General features: G+C 39.3%; 1 protein-coding gene across 2 annotated transcripts; it reads left to right on the forward strand.

Annotated features, from left to right (window-relative positions):
- The first annotated feature begins 708 nt into the window (after positions 1 to 708).
- Positions 709 to 15,997, forward strand: LOC6557145 (homeobox protein araucan). Of its 2 annotated transcripts, XM_001985012.3 has the most exons (7): positions 709 to 858; positions 6,386 to 6,931; positions 9,587 to 9,702; positions 13,304 to 13,629; positions 14,284 to 15,601; positions 15,656 to 15,782; positions 15,838 to 15,997. In XM_001985012.3, the coding sequence occupies exons 1-6, from the start codon at positions 808 to 810 to the stop codon at positions 15,669 to 15,671; spliced, it is 2,373 nt and encodes a 790-aa protein (XP_001985048.2). In that variant the 5' UTR covers positions 709 to 807; the 3' UTR covers positions 15,672 to 15,782; positions 15,838 to 15,997. The 2 variants fall into 2 exon arrangements, with proteins under 2 accessions (XP_001985048.2, XP_043071508.1); XM_043215573.1 differs by lacking the exons at positions 709 to 858; positions 6,386 to 6,931 and adding an exon at positions 9,361 to 9,523.
- Positions 15,998 to 17,121: the final 1,124 nt, after the last annotated feature.

The following is a 17,121-nucleotide window of genomic DNA, read 5'->3' on the forward strand; positions in this document are numbered from 1 at the left end:
TGAGCAACGGCATTCGTATGAGCTCTCGTGCCGGTTGCAACCAGTTCGTGTTCGAACGTACATAGGTGAACAACTGGAGCGCACTGCTATCGCTCGCTCCGTCGCTGACTCCGACTCCAGTCTACGTTTCGGTTTTTTGCGTATGCCTTTTGCGTCTTTTCCGTCTTTGCGTGCGTGCATCTGTGAGTCTGTGTGTGTGTGTGTGTGTGAGTGTGTGCTCGTCTGTCTGTCTGTGCGGATAAGCGTTGCAATTGTTATGGTTATGTTTATGTCGGTATTGTTGTCGTCGTCGCCGTCGTCGTCGCCGTCGCCGTCAGTCGCTGCTGCTACGCTCAATAATCCCAATGTTGATTCTGTTCGCTCGTTCGTTCGTTCGCTCGTTCACTGGTTCGTTCTGTGTGCTGCGTGAGGCTTGTGTTTAGAATTTTGTTTATGCGTGTTGTTACCGTTGTTGTTGTTGTTCTCCTTCTTCTTCTTCGTCTTGTTTTTGTTGTTGTCGCACAACGGTAAAATTGTCACACACATTGGCTAAAATCGGATTGCAAGCCAACAAGACCGGTTCGCTGGCCACAAAACTTAAAGAGCAAAGAATCGCCTTTTAATATTAAGCCGAATTTTGAACTGAACTCAACGGCAGCTGAAGCTGCCTGCATTCGAATCGGATCGCATTCTGATTCGACAACACACAAATACAATCTTAGCCTAATAACAATAACAATAACAATACATTAATTAAATACACACACCCACATATACAATTAAGAAAGAACACCCCAACGAAGCAGTTACCGCAACTATTATTCTGCAATGGCCGCCTATACACAATTTGGATATGGCGCTTTTCCGTCGGCATCACAGGTGGGTGATTCTTTTAACTGCTAATGCTAATTTATATGTTACCTTCACTTTTCAATCAATTGATTTTATTTATACAAATGCTGAAAATATTTTAGATATAAAGAATCTTTATAAAACGTTAAACTAATTTAATGCCAATATTCGAAGCATGGGGAAACTAATAGCAAAATAAATAAATTTTTGTTTTTTTTATTAAAATAACCCTTTTTTTTAAATTTGTAATTCACATTTTACACTTTTTATTTGCCTCAAGTTGAACAGTTAATGTATAAATAAAATATGAATAAATTTAAACTTTAACTTTTGGTTTATTTAATTGTATTTAAATATTGTTCTATATAGCTATATATGCTATATCTGTAAATGCAGGAACTATTATAGCCTACAACTTTCCATAAATGTAGAATTTCAGTGTATAACGACTTATCTACTTAATAAATGAGTTCTTGGCTTCCTCGAGATCAATGTTTTTGGTAGCATTATCATCAGATAGTTAATACATTAATTCATTTTAATGAAAATAATTTAATTAATATGCTAATGCATTAACTTATTTGATTTACTTTAAGAGATTTTTTTTTTTTAAATTATAGAAGTGAAGTTTAAATAATAAATTCTTAATCTTCTGCCAAATTTTAGGAGCATTTGTTGTCTGGGCTTCAAGATCGATCTTTGATTGAGTGATTTGATCATAAAACAAATAATTTATTATAAAAATTTAGACTTGAATTGTGTTTAATGAATTAAAACAAACAGCTCTCGAAAACAATTTGCTTATATTTAGAAAAATAGTTTGTTAACAGTTTATTGTTGACTTAAATAGTTAACACCCAATAATAATAATAATAATGAAAATAATAAAAACGTAAAAAACATTACGTCAATAATACGTCAATAAGCAATAATAATAACAATAAGAATTATTTGAAATACGGCAGTCTTATTTCCCATGCTTTAATCTCGCCCAACCAATTGGGATCGAAAAAAAAGATAACAAGACAACTTGGAAGGGGAGTGGGAGGGGCGAAAGTGGGAGTAGGCGATGTTGGTTGAGCACACACACACACACACACACACACACACACACACAGAGATCGACTGCGTTGCGGCTGCTGTTGCAGTTAAGCATGTGAAACTGTTGAAAAGTCAATAAAATTCAATTGCAACGATCGTAAATCATAAAACTTATAACCGTAAAGTGACAGCTCGGAGCTGAGCTGAGCAGGCACGGGGAACGCAATGCGTCCAGCGCATGCGCTCACGACGTACGTGAGCAGCCAGTCAATGAAAGCAGCTCGATAAAAGCAGCGAGAAGACGAAGAAGTGAGAAGAGAAGAGAAGAGAGTAGAAGGCAGCAGCAGATAGCAGCAGCGGGCAGGCAACAGTTGCGATGCTGCCACACCGATAGTGGAATCAGTGGCGCTGCATGGCTACTGGAGGTCCAACATCAGAGCAGAGCAGAGCAGATCGACAGACAGACGGACATACAGACAGACAGACGGACAAGCAGGCAGACGGACAGATCGAGAGATGACTTAAGAGACTGCGGCAAAAATATAGAACTCGGCTCCAGAGAACGATGGTGATCTACTTTACATTGGAGTGGACTGCTGCATTCCCATTCGTTGCTACTGGCGCTTGCAGTTCCACACTATCAACCTGGTTATCTTGGGGTAGGAGTTGACTTGGTGGAGGTGGCAGGTGGCTGGTGGCTGGTGGCAGAGGAGGCAGGCAAGCTCTGCCTCGGCAGAGATGCAACCGTCGAGATTAGATCATTGAGCTCGACCTGCGCTTTTGCTCTTGCGATTCAAAGAAAAATTGGTGGTGCACACATGGCCAGCCAGGCAAGGCAAAGGCAATCGCAAGGTAAGGCAAGTCAAGGCAAGGCCACAGCGCAGATCTTATCAGAAGAAGAACTGCGTCTGCAACTTCAGTCCCAACTTAGAGTTGCAATTGGAATTGGAGTCGCCGAGCTGTGTGTTTTTCACATGGCGCTTCCTGCCTTCTACTTTTGCCCCAGCCACAACTTGAGCTTCCTTTCTACGCAATTCTTCGCTGGATTCGTTTGTTTCATGAATAATGCAACGGCGGATTCTTGTGGCAGCCGCATTGGAACTCCGTATATGGTCTCGCCTATCAGATCAGTTGTCATAATTCTCATATTGTGTGTGAGAGAGAACCCTGACGCTTCATGGGAACTGTGAAGCTCTGTGGATTGGCTGAGGTCCTTTATGGTTTTCTTCTTTTTTTTTTTTGCTCTTCTCGTTTTTCTTCTCTCTCTCTGGCGTTTTATATTTATGCTGGTTCCTCGTTCGGTTCAATCAGCAACGTGTATGTTCAATACATATATTTATTTTTCACTAATTAAAAAAGCGCGACAAAAAAAAATTGAATCAATCATTTGTTGAAATTTGATTAATGGTTGTTCTTTGATATACAGTCAGACGTCGACCTCGAAATTCAGTTATGATTGCTGTGTCGAGGCATGCGTCATATTTTTTCTCATTCCATTTTTTTTCCCTGATTATATTTCTAATATTTCTTTTCTTCTCTTCTGGCTAAAATATAGTTACTTTATTCTTGGTAGCAACTGAGCTTATATATTATTCAATGGTCCTTTAGTGTAAAATAAATATTCCTGTTTATAAAATATTTTTGGTTTATATTTATATAAAAATAAGAAGCTTTCATTAAACGATCATAAATTTAGATACAAGTTGAAATGTGCTTCCTAAAACTTGAAAATTTCTGCAAATATATAAAAAAAGAGTTAGTTATTATTTTATAGAACCTTATAGTAACCTCCAAAAGATATCAGATTCTTAAGCATTAAAAATCATATTTTGAAAGATAGAATATTTTTTTGGGTCCACTGTCGGCAACACAGATCTTTAAGGCTACTTAACTTAACTTATTTGTTTCCATATCGGTTGGACTGGTTTATTAACAGTAATTATTCGCTACTTTGCGGGATAGTAATCTATTAAACCTTGCAGCACAAGGCCATAAAACAGGTATATATATATATTTATATAGGTATATATATGTATCGATATCGAAATTTGTTTTTAAAATTTAATGTGCAAAAATTACGAAAAATGCCTTCAGACATTTTTGGGGTGCAGCTTGAATCGACAGATTATGTTAATGATTCCCGATAATTATGAGTTTGGCCAACATTGAACTTCGCACAGACCGAGGCCAGCCTCCAACGGGAGCTGTAACCACAAGGAGGCAAAAATGCGTTGCACGAGGCGTATTTGACCTTTGGGCCTAGTCTGCCAGCCAAAAGAAGACGCGTCGACGGCTGATAGCCAAGTCAAGAGAAAAGAGCGGACGGCATTCGATCAATTTGTAGCTGCCCGTCAGCCGTCAGAGTATTCAACTTAATTATAGGTTTACCAATATCGAGCAGATTCTTTGCAGAAAAGGCAGCAAAAGCGCTGAGCACACTCTGAAATTAAAAGCAGCGGCGGGGCTCGTTTCGCAGATTGTCCTGCGGCAATTTTCAGAAGCATTCGATTTCATGTACTCCAGCCAAGATACTCGCCTTCAACGTCTTCTTCTTCTGCTTCTTCTGCCTCATCTGCTTCTTCTTCTTATTATTGTTCATCTGCAAGTTGGCCTGCAAGCGTTTGGCTGCCACACCCTCATTGATTTCAGGCATCTTGACTGTCTGCTGCAACGGAGTCTGGGCCTGAAGTTTCAGTCTGAATTCAGCTCTTGGGCTTGGGCGCATTTTGCATATTAATTGCCAAGGTTTTGCCTGGCGCATGCTATTGGCTCCCAAGACCACTTCAAGATGGTGAACATCAACTGCATTTTGGTTTTTCTGGTTACTGCTGCTGCTGCTGTTGCTGCTGTTGCTGCTGGTGCTGTTGATGCTGCAGTTTAAATCGATTTGCCTGGGTAATTGATGTGGCCGACGTTGCAGCCAGCAATCCCTCAATGGGGTATGCAGCGTTGCCATAAAATATGGCGGACCGATTAATCGGTTGCAGGATTATGATGCCGCACAGCTTCTGTGCTTCAGCGACTCCATTCGATCGCTGCAGGCGCTGATTATGTGTGTTAACACCATATTCGCTTACATGTTATCGTACCCATCGTGTAATGGGCCTTCTGTCGATTTTTCAAATTAAACTCACTGACTACAACCACTATGCACCGAAGAAGGTGCAGCCGGACAGTCTGTCCATGTCCATCACAACGGTCATTTTGCGGCATGCATCAATATTTATGAACTCGGATTTTGCCGTCAATTACAAATATTGCAAAGACAAGTTGTGCTAAAGGAAAACTTATCGTGTGTATTCATCAAGCGTTCCAAGAATGTGCGTAAATTAATTTTCCTGCTTTTCTCTAAAAAAAAAATTGTTTAAGTGTAGAAAAACATTCTTGGCTTTGGCTCCTTAACTTATTTAAACTGATTGAATTTGATTAGAGCTGAAGATCTAGCCGCTTGTGCTCCTACTTGTATTATTAATTGTTAAGCAAATTTGTGAATGTTAATAAAAATTAATTAAATGAATTTGATCAAGTCCATATTAAAGTTGCTTTATTATTTATATTTTCCTTCTTTTTTTTTTAAAGTATTTTATTTATTTCAAAAACATGAAGTATTCAACCTTTAAAACTAAAGTATTAAAATTACAGAAACACATTCCACAAAACAATAAAAAATAATACATTAAAAATATATAAAAATGTTTCACCGAAAATTATAAGTGAATTACACAAATTAAAGATAAAAATATGAGTCGAATAACACAAATAATATTAAAATAATTTGGTTTTTACTATTAGACTATTTGTCTATAAGGCTACTTTCAAGCTTATTCAGATTAAAATGTTAAGTTTGTTTTAATTAGTAATTTATATTCAAGTGTTTTTGAAAGTTTCTCAGATTGAAGTTCTAATAAAATGTTTTCCTAAACATTCGGTAAACTCACATTAAAAAGTGATTGGTATTAAAATGATATATAGATATGGCTAAGTGAGTGGTAAGCATAGCTATCACAATTCTCAGATCTCATTTGTACTACACACAAAATGACCGCTTACCCATTTCACAGGTGTGCGCGTGTGTGTGTGTGTTTTTGTGTGTATTCAATCAAAGTGCCTAATCACGATGCATTTTTCAACCTTTGAAATTAAATTCGAATCGATGCGGCGATAAACATTCATTAATTATGTAAACCAGTGGCGATAGCCTCAAGTTTAAGTACGAGTATGAATAGTGTGAGTAGTGTGAGTTGTTTGAGTGTGTATTCATTTGAGATTTGATTACATTATCAGAGAAATCGAAATCAATACCAGAAGAAGGGTGACAAATTTTCCACTTTAAATCAAGTCTTTAGCCGAAATGGAAATGATAATGAAACTAAATGTTCACATCGCATAAATTGATGCTCATGTTGTGTGCTTGTATTTTTTGTTTGTGTTATTTTAAAATTATAAAAAGATAAAAGAGAAATGTTTTGGCTTTTTCAATGCATCCATTTTTCGTGTGTTTTTTTTTTTGCAGCTTCTACCGCCGAATGGGTCGCAGACACCTGAGGATGCAGCGAGGGTGAATGTGAGCGCATCTTCATTGGTGATGACAAACGCACCAGCACTCAGCCCCACGGGTGGTGTCGACTGCCAGACGACGAGCCAACAGCCGGGTGGTGGTGGTGGTGCAGTTGGTGGTGCTAGTGCCGGCATTGCCTCAACTGGCGCACTAAGTCCCGACGCACTTTCGCAGAACTCAAACGCGGCGGGGTCAGCTGTGGCTGGCGCTGTTGCCGTTGCGGATGCAACAATTGCTGGCGGCTCCCTGGACAGCAGCGCTGTGGGCACAACGCCTACAACGGGCAGCTCCTGCTGCGAGAACGGTCGTCCCATTATGACCGATCCCGTCTCGGGACAGACTGTCTGCTCCTGCCAATACGATTCGGCCCGATTGGCGCTCTCCAGCTACTCGAGATTGCCGGCGGCCAGTGTTGGTGTCTATGGCTCACCATATCCATCGACGGATCAGAACCCATACCAGAGCATTGGAGTGGACAGCTCCGCCTTCTACTCACCGCTGGTAAGTGAAAGCCAAGACGATGACGACGACGATGGCTAAATGGATTATCTCAACATATGACTTTAATTGTGTAGTCAGCGGCAAACAGGCAGACATAGACATAGAGGCAACAACTGAAGGGTAGCTGCGGTGAGGACGTTGGGGAGAGGGTAGAGGGGAGAGAACAACGGGCTTGTCAATGTAGTCGAGTAAATCGAATTATCATTATGGCTGACTGAAGCTCAGTCAAACCTCATTTAGTCGCTGGTCTGGCAAGCAGCTCCAGCTCCAACTTGATTCCCTCTCCCACTCTTTTTCTCTCTATCTCGCTCTCACTGTGTCTTGTCTTTGTTGGCTTTCTCATGCTGCTGACTCTCTTGCCATTGTGATATTCGATACTTTGCGCAACGAAAGGCAAAATCATTGGAAACAAAACATATTGCCCCATGGCCTCAATTACACTACCAGTTGAAGCTTGCCTTGCATTTGTAGTTGTATTTGTGTATTAGTGTGTGTGTGTGTGGGCTAATCGAGCTTATGCCTTTGTATACATCTCATATATGTGTGTGTGTGTGTGTGTGCGTATGTGTATGCAGATGCCCTTTGTATTCTCTAAGTGACCACAGAAATGTACACGGGCAACATGCACACAGTTTTAAATGACATACTAGATGACATACCCATATAAAGATGGAATGGGTTGAGGCAGATGAGGGAAGATGCAGAGACAAGCAATACGAGTAAACACACATTCAGTTTAGAGGCATAGTTGTATGCCACACACAAAAGTAAACAAACAAATGTTTACCCTTTACAAGCTCCCAATTAATACTCCAATTGCTTAGCCTATGTGTCTTTATAGTGCTTGTAATATTTATTTCATTTAGCTGGATTACATTTTTCCATATTGAGAAGTCCTTTTCATTAGTAAACCAACTAATTTATTAATTGATTGACCCTTTATACTTGCCATAGATTAAATTTAGATACAGATACAAATAGTTCGAATGCAGCAGATACTTTACACATTTTGTTTAGCTGATAAATATATAACTTTTAATAGGCAAGTCTGCTTTATTGTAATTATTTTAGATACAATTTAAGTGCATATATAAAATGTTGTAGATCAAATTCAACTATAAATACAATATTTATTAGTGTTACAAATACATCTGCATATTTTTTCTGCCTGTTGCTAGAATTGTTGTCTGAAGACACATAAACAATATATATTAATTCTTTTCTCTAAAGTTTTTTTTTTTTATCTTAAGTGGAGAGAGAGAGAGAGAGAGAAGCAGCAGAGCAGAAGCGAGACGGCGACAGCAGCCAGCAATGTGTCATGTTAAATTGTTATTTACAAGAACAGGAAATTCAAAGTGAATCGTTCTCATTCCGCCTGCTCTTCTTGAGTTGCTGCTGCTGCTGCTGCTGATGTTTCTGCTTGGCTTGGTGTGTGTGTGTGTGTGTGTGTGTGTGTGTCGTCTGTGGCATGCACCTGACCGCGGTACGCTCTTATCCGTTGCTGCTTTTAATTAAGAAAATATCATTTGCTGTGCTCGCGTTCGCACATTCAATGCGATAAGATGTCGCCGCTCGTAATTTTGACTGAAAACTCGAGAGAAAAAAAAAATATATAAAATAAAGCAGTGAGAGTGAGATAGAGAGGGAAATTTGAGTTGTTAGTGGTAGAAGTATAAAATAGGACAAGATCGTCAGACATTTAACAGTTGTTGTTGCTGTTGTTGTTGCTGTTGTTGTTTCAATTGACTGCACCTGGCGCAATCTCGTGAATCAGAGTTCATGTTTGGTCGGTCTTCTTTTTGATATGAAATGCGCAGGCCATGTAGATAGGAGCTGGCGATATCATATCCAATATATATACCTGTTTACACCCCCCGACCACCCCTCCCCTCGCACACACACACACACATACACCATCGATCAAATGCCATTTTTGATAAATATATTTTTGTCACTCGCGAGCGTCGGCAGCGGCGGCAAAGGCGAGTTAAAAAATTAATAAACAATGCCATACATGATGTTAAGCAATTAAAAATGTTAATGCCGTTTCATAAATCAAGAGCAAAAACATACACAAAAGCATCGTCGCAGTCCGGCCAACCAGATTGGGCGCTAGACTCCCCACACACGGCCCGGATGATCGGCTCTTAACCTGGCCAATAGTTGTCGCTCATAAATCCAGCCAACATGCGTAAGGTCATCAGACGGCGGCCATCCGATATTAAAATTTAGTATGTCGATCCATAACGACAATAATCGGCTTTCCTGTTTATATAATTTGTTGCAGTGATTTTCTCGATTTTTGTTGTCGTTGATTTTTTTGTTAAACATTTGTTCAAAAGTTACGAGTCTAAATTATGCCTTTGAATACACATCATTCTGTCTGTGACCGTAAAATATGGTCAACGTCAGCGTTTCAGCTTGTTTCATGGCGAAATATGTTGCCAAATTATAAATTCCATGTTAACAAAATCGTCAACTTTATTTTGGATACTGTGGGAAATCATTTTGTTTAGCGCTTATGCCTGCATCACATTAAACGGAGGCCGACTAACCAAAATAGATATTTGCTTGTCTGTGCTTGCCTTAGCCGTATATCTAAATTATGTATCAAATTTAACATGTATCAAACATATTTGATTTGTCCATTTACAGAGCAATCCTTATGGCTTAAAGGACTCGGCGGCTGGCACTGAAATGAGCGCCTGGACCTCAGCAGGACTACAGCCAACAACTGGCTACTACAGCTATGATCCAATGTCTGCATATGGGTAAGTCAATTCAAATGGCTTAAATCACGCATAATTGCGTATTAAAATCAAAAGCAATTGTGCGACCATAATTAATGGCAAAATATTCGACGAGTACTCAAAATTGATTTGAATTTAATTGCACTGAGAGACAGGGACGGGGACAGAGACAGAGACAGGGACTGGGACTTGGAGCAGGGACAGGGCGATAATAAAATTTGAATTGTGAAAATTGCTAGAGCGCGCGAAATTATTTATTTATGATTGCGGCGCAGAATAATCGCAGTTAATTGCACGCCACAGTGCGCACTCTATATATATATATATAAGTACATGTATATATATATATATATATATGTGCGTATATATATATATGTATGCACACGCAGACATTGGCATGCACCAGCAGCGGCAGCGGCAGCGGCGCACCAGAATTGACACGGATATGCGAAACGGACAATCGTCGGACATGCAACTGCAACTGCAACTGCCGACGCGACGGCTGCGGCTTCCCCACACTGGACGCCACTGGGATGAGCGTTGTGGGCTGTAAGCGAGGGGGGGGGGGGGGGGGTTGCTTGTGGAATTGCGTTTGAATTGCGTGCTGAAAGCCCATATGAAAGCGGGACTGTGACTGGAACTGGAACTGGGGACTGGGAGAGCAGAGTGCAACAGCTAGTAGTACCACTAAGTGAATGAAGGCAGCGCAAAAAATAAAAATAAAATATAAAAAAAAAAAAGTAGCAGCAGCAGAAGAAGAAGAAGCAGCAGCAAGGTGTGAGTAAATGAACGCCATGTTGGCCGCCATATTGAGCGGAGAGTAGACACGTTGACAGACATTTCAAAGAAGAACGGTTGCGCTTTTTGCTGTGGCTCATTGTCACAGATTGCCACAGAGCGAGAGAGCGAGAGAGACCGAGAGAGAGAGAGAGAGAGAGAGAGAGATAGTCAGGTAGAACCATACAAGAGAGTGGGCAGTGGGTGGGTCTTTAATGGCGGGACAGTTGACAGGCATTTGGCGTCGGCATGTTCATATATACAACACATAATACACACATACATATATATATATATAAATATGTATCTGACTGCTTTGGAAGTGCAGGCCAATGTCAGTTGCCGTGCCAGGCAATATTTGTTTAAAATGTGTTCATTGCTGTAAATTGCTACCCACAGATAATGGCAAACAACAACGACAGCATGTAATTATAATTGCTGGTCTAAAACTAAATTGCATGTTCATACAATATGCTAGATTTTTTTCCATTTCTATATCGAGAGAGTACACAAGCATATATATCTGGCAAGCTATTAAAAAATATAGCTAAAAATCGGTTGGGACTTGGGGGCGCCTCAGCCTCAGCCTCAGCTGGAGCTGTTTTTGTTTTTTGTGTGAACAAGAATTCGATTTGTTAACAAGATTATGGACAGACTCACAGTCAGGCTTTAAATGTATGAATGGATGTATGTATTCATATAGGCACATATGCAATTAGCAACAAGTGAACAAATAATGTAAAACATTACAGAACATGTCAATACACACACACACACACACACACATACATATGTATATTAGTTTGGGCTGCATCCAGCAACTGGCATTACGCGCTAATAATATGGCGGGAACACATCGCCAGATCCGATATGCAACTTACGTGCATCAAATTACAGGAATCGTAACATTTGTTGCAAAATTCATAAGATGCTTTGGCCAATTGCAAATACTAATTACAAAACAAAACTTGATTTCTGTGTGCCGCATATGAAACTAACAACTTTATTAAGTATAAGTTTACAAAAATGCTTGCAGGGATTTGACGATTTTCTTTGAATAAAAGAAACTTGCTTGCTTATTTTGTTAGGGCTCTGTGTTTATGCTGTTCAGCGGAATTTTAAGGGAGAATAGCGTAATTGCTGCCATTATTATTTATAAAGTGGCATAGAGGTATTCCTTAAGTCAAAATCTCTCTTTCTTTGTGCCTTGTAAAGCTTATAAATAATTTTAAGTGAGAATAACGTAAGCAGAATGCAGCATTTATTAATTAAATTTGAGATATTTGCTGAGTCAAATTTATAATAATTTGTTTTTTATAAAAATCGCAAGCACTCAGAAAAAAATAAAATCAAGAAAAATATTTATATTCTTAAAAAATATAGTAAAAATTTGTAATATATTCCCTATGAAAGATTCAGGCAACTTTACACTAAATTTAATCAGAACAACATCGTGGTAAACTGAAATCAATAAAATATAAATTTCAAGGATTATGACTTAAAAGAGTTATAAAAAATTCTGCAAGTAAAAAATTAATAATATTCTTAAAAAATTGAGTAAGTGGGTAAATGGGTAAACTAACTTAACTTTGGCAAACTTACGAAAACGTTACAAGATTTAAGCAACTTTAAATAAAGTTCATTAAAAGATACCAAAGACGAGTAGTAAACTAAATTCAATTAAAGATGGGAAAGTTTTTTAGTAAACTTTCGCAAATCGATGGCTTTAATCGCATAATTTAAACAGTTGTTTTGTGTCTCAGCTTGAGCATCTCCCTTTAGATAGTTGTCCACTTATAAGTATACAAATCTGTGGAGGCGGAGAAGAACAAATTTCTGTGAATGCCCAGCGTCCTTGTGCCAGACAATAATAGCAAAAACTCAAACATCAACTTCAACGCTGCATAAAAATCAGGCGCTTATTTCTATTTTTATTTTATTTCATTTTTTTGTGTCGTTGAGTAGAGGCAACATTGCGAAAGCCGTTAAAAGTATACACCAAAATAAAAAAAAAGGGAAGAAAAATGGGGCAGGACAAGAGCAGAGCAACGAGTGCAACACAGCTTCGGAAGCAGGCAACACAGGCTTCCTTCTTTATCTTGTTGTAAAATTCACCGCACAAACTGTTGATTCTGCGGCACCATAAAAATCCCATGAAAAATTAAAAAAAATAAATAAAACGAAAGAGAGACAGTTACAGAGGGGCAGCGGAAGGAAGAGAGGATTGAAAGGAATGTTGAAAGTGGGCACACAAAAAAGTGATATAAAAAAAGGCAGCAAAAATAGTAGATGGGACTAGGCAAAGCACGAAAGTGAAATGTGCGACGAGCTGCTGCTGCTGCTGCTGCTGGTGCTGCTGTTGCACAGATGAGTTGCAACACGGATATACGCATGGGTTGGGCGGTTTGGGGGTGGCTTAATTTAGCTGGTAGAAGTTTAGTGAGGGGCTTTTTGGACGACGGCAGCTGGATAAAAATGCAAAACGCAATAATGCCGCAGCTCTCTGGCAACAACTTCTACTCCTGCCCTGGATTGCCCTGGTTGCCCCCAAAAACCCCACAGCTGACCATACACTTATGGCGTTGTCGTCCTCGTTGTTGTTGAGTTTTGTTGTTGCAGTTGTTGTCGTTGCTTTTGTTGTTGTGCGCTGTTTCACAACTATGTTTTACAATATTTTGACGTTGTAGTACACTGAAGTAGGTGTGGCCCCTCCGAGTGGGTGGCAATATGAAAGCATCAATTTAAATTGTTCGCATTTTTAATGAATTTTCATGTTTCCATGTCTAGTCTAGAGAACGAAACAAGAAACACCATTTCACTAACCAGTTTTGTCTCGCCTATACAGTTATGGGGCCAGCTACGATTTGGCCGCACGCCGCAAAAATGCAACGCGTGAATCGACGGCCACGTTGAAGGCGTGGCTCAATGAGCACAAGAAGAATCCGTATCCCACCAAGGGGGAGAAGATCATGCTGGCCATCATCACAAAGATGACGCTGACCCAGGTCTCCACTTGGTTTGCGAATGCGCGACGCCGCTTGAAGAAGGAGAACAAGATGACGTGGGAGCCAAAGAATCGCACCGATGACGATGATGATGCCTTGGTCTCCGATGATGAGAAGGACAAGGACGATGTCGACTCCAACAAGGATGGTGGCAGTTTGGCAAAAGGTACGCATGCAGAAAAACTAAATTATATTTTTATTTCTTAATTCTCAATTGAAAGAATGTGATTCCTAAAGAGACTTTTTTATTCTTGAACTTTTCATATATTTTCCACTTTTTGTGGATAAGCAAAGGATGATTGTTTCATAATTCAAAATTAATTATAATGTTCATAAATTAAAATCTTTATTAAATACAATTTTTATACTCAGTTCTTCTTAAATCAATATTCATGAAATTCAAAGTTTTTATGCTGATAAAAATTCGAAAAATCATTGCTAATCAAATTAAAAATATATATTCTGAAATTGAGTTCTAAAATCTTTAATACTTGTTTAAAATTCACAAATTTTTAAAATGATAATCTGAAAATCTTTTACACTTATTTCAAGGCCACAAATGATGGTAATGAGTGTTTTTGTACTTGTTTAAAAATATTGTTTATTACTTATGCTTATTCATTATATTCATTCATTATTCATTATACATTAACGAATTCTTTAAAACTCAAGCATATTTTATATAAATTTAAATGTATTTTCCGTAATGAATTTAATTATAAATTTAAAAAATGAAAACTTAGGAAACTATTTCAGTTATACTAGGTGTATTTCTACAAGTCTATAAGCCAAAGCATTGCCATCTTCAATCTCATTGCAGATGTTGCCAAAGACGAGGAGGAGCTCATCGATGAGGAGCAGAAGCAGTTGGGTCAAGCGAACATTTTGCGCGCTGGCTTTGGCTATCCCAGTGCTGGTTATCATGGTGGAGGTGGCAGTGGTCATCCTGGTGCTGCCTACAATCCCTACCATCATCATCACCATCACCATCATCAGCATCCCGCCTATTATCAACCGCAGCAGACGGTGCTGCCGGCGGCCTTCCATGCGGGCGAGGGCGGCAGTCTGGCCAGCAGTCTGCCGGGCGGCAGTAAGCACAGCGAACATGGCGATCCAAAAAACCAGTTAGGCCGGGACTGTGGCGTGCCGATTCCAGCTACGAAGCCCAAAATCTGGAGCTTGGCCGACACAGTTGCCTGCAAGACCCCACCGCCAGCCTGCATGGGCCCAGGGCAATTAATGCCGCAGCAGCAGCAGCAGCAGTCGCATCAGCAGCAGCAGCAGCGTCATCTGCATCCGCAGGAGAATCTGGGCATGGGTACGTCACAGGTGCAGCAGCAGCAGCAGCAGGAGCAACCATTGGCGATGGGCAGCCATCTGTTCAACGGAGCAGCACCGTATGTAAGAGCGCATACTACGGCATACGGGGGTTTTCTAGGGGCTACGACGCAGCAGCTCCATACTACGAGCACGAACAGTGCCCCATACAGCAGTGGCCAATTGCTGCAACAGCACACGAACAGCAGCAACAACAACAACAGCAACAACAACAACAACAGCAACACCAGCAGCAACAACAGCAGCAGCAGCAGCAGCTGCAATTCCAACGGCACACATACGCCTACCATCCCTACTATCCGGGCAAACCCAAATCCGAACGAGGCCATGAGACTGGGCTTGGGCTTGGGCTTGGGATTGGGTCTGGGATTGGGCCAGTCCGAGGTGCAGTTGCAGGTGCAGGGTCAGTGCCCAGCGGTGCGTCAGTCACAGCCATCTCAATCCACAGCGAGTCAGCGGGCGATGGCGATGGGGTTTCCCGAAGCCCAACCCGATACTCCACCCCAAACTCCGCCGAATATGAAGGTGCTGAGCGGAGCTTTGAGTCTGCTGCCTACCGCTTCGCAAATCCCTATGACCGCTACTTGTCGCAGCAGTAACATCAATCCACCCATCAGCATTACCAGCTACAATTCCGGCTGCAATTATCCCATGAACTATTCGACGCGTCTCAACGAATTCGAATACCCTGCCAGCATGAATCGTGATGATTTCGGCAGTGGCAGCAGCAGCAGCAACAGCAGCTCGTCTCCGCCACATCTGCAGCGGAATGAGAACATGTTCAGGCCGCTCTTCAAGAGGTACACTTACTCCAAATAGTCTATGCACAGCAACTAATCGTTCTCATTTCGAAGTTTGACGCCTGTGTAGACAGAAACCACCACACAGAAAGAGGACCTTCAATATGTATTTGCGATAAATATATATATAAATATATATGTATATGTATGTGAATACACATGTGTACATATTATAGTTTAGGTAAGCAAGAAATGCCTTTTGTTATTAAGCTTATTTTATTTTACATCCTCTACAGATTATCATTATTTCTGGGCTCGTGCAACAACGTAAAGGATTGTGTAATAATTAATTAATTAATAATAATAATAATAATAATATATACCACATTGGTACAGCTGTACCATACACCTACCTTAACTTAAATAAAGCCGTGCATTGTCTTAACCTACATACTAGTACACATATATATATATATATACATAACTATTATTTATCTGAAGTAAGCTTCTTTTGTAACAGCAGGCACATTGAAAATTAGTATTAAGATTATAAACTGTGATAAATTTTACATTGTTTAACAGACTTCAAATATAAATAAAACTAAAACCACATCGTCTCTATAAATGCATAATCTAATGTAATTTAAATTCGTTCAATACAAATAAATCTTTGTAATCCTAACAAACATCTTCGTTTTATTTCTGGATGCAGTCTTTTGGTGGACATTTATATAAATGATTTTCTTTTGTTTCAGCATAGGTTTGGGACAGGTTTGTTTAGAAGATCATTTTTGCATGATTTAAAACATAAATTTTCTGACTGGCACTTTATATGAGCTTTAATAGCAGTTCTCTCCGTATCCAGCAATTATAATAGCAATCCCACTGTATTTTATTTGGATTGCAACTCTTTCGAATTAAATGCTTATATGCATCAAGTTATGGGTTCAACTTAGAAATATTTTTAGCTCTACAACAGCTTCAAGCAAATCATTCCTAATTTTGTGCAGATTAAATAACTTAAAGGTTTGAAACTGCTTGATATACTTGAGATATGGGAATAATAGATAAGATAAATATGTTGAGTAAAAGAAATCAGAAATTCTAAGCAGTTTTCTATAAGCAATCATAAGATTGCTAGTTGGGGTCAGTCCTAACTAACCGAAACCATTATTAATTCGTGCATTGATACATATATATACTTTTTGGAGAGATAATCTTATTACCTTTATTATCATGTAAAAATGTACGAATTAATAGTGTTTTGGATTGTATAAGAATAAATATATATTTCGAATTAAAATTGTAGTTCTGTCAATGGTACATTTTAAACATCGCTTAACTGGCTTGCAAAAAACAAAGAGGTACATCAAACTGAATTGTTCTTATTTGTCTAATTAAATAATCGCAGCAACAACTTTTCCCCGATTATTTCACTTTAGAACTCTGAATGTTCTGATTGTATGTTGAACCTGTCAAAATTTTTTCTTTTTTTGTTTAAGTCACCGCTAATTACCTTTACAACATCAACGTTTTTTTTTTTTTTTTGTTTTTTGTCTGTGTACAAAGGGAAATTAACA

The sequence above is a fragment of the Drosophila grimshawi genome, unplaced genomic scaffold, assembly GCF_018153295.1.
Source record: "Drosophila grimshawi isolate 15287-2541.00 unplaced genomic scaffold, ASM1815329v1 contig_44, whole genome shotgun sequence".
Classification (NCBI taxonomy): Eukaryota; Metazoa; Arthropoda; class Insecta; order Diptera; family Drosophilidae; genus Drosophila; species Drosophila grimshawi.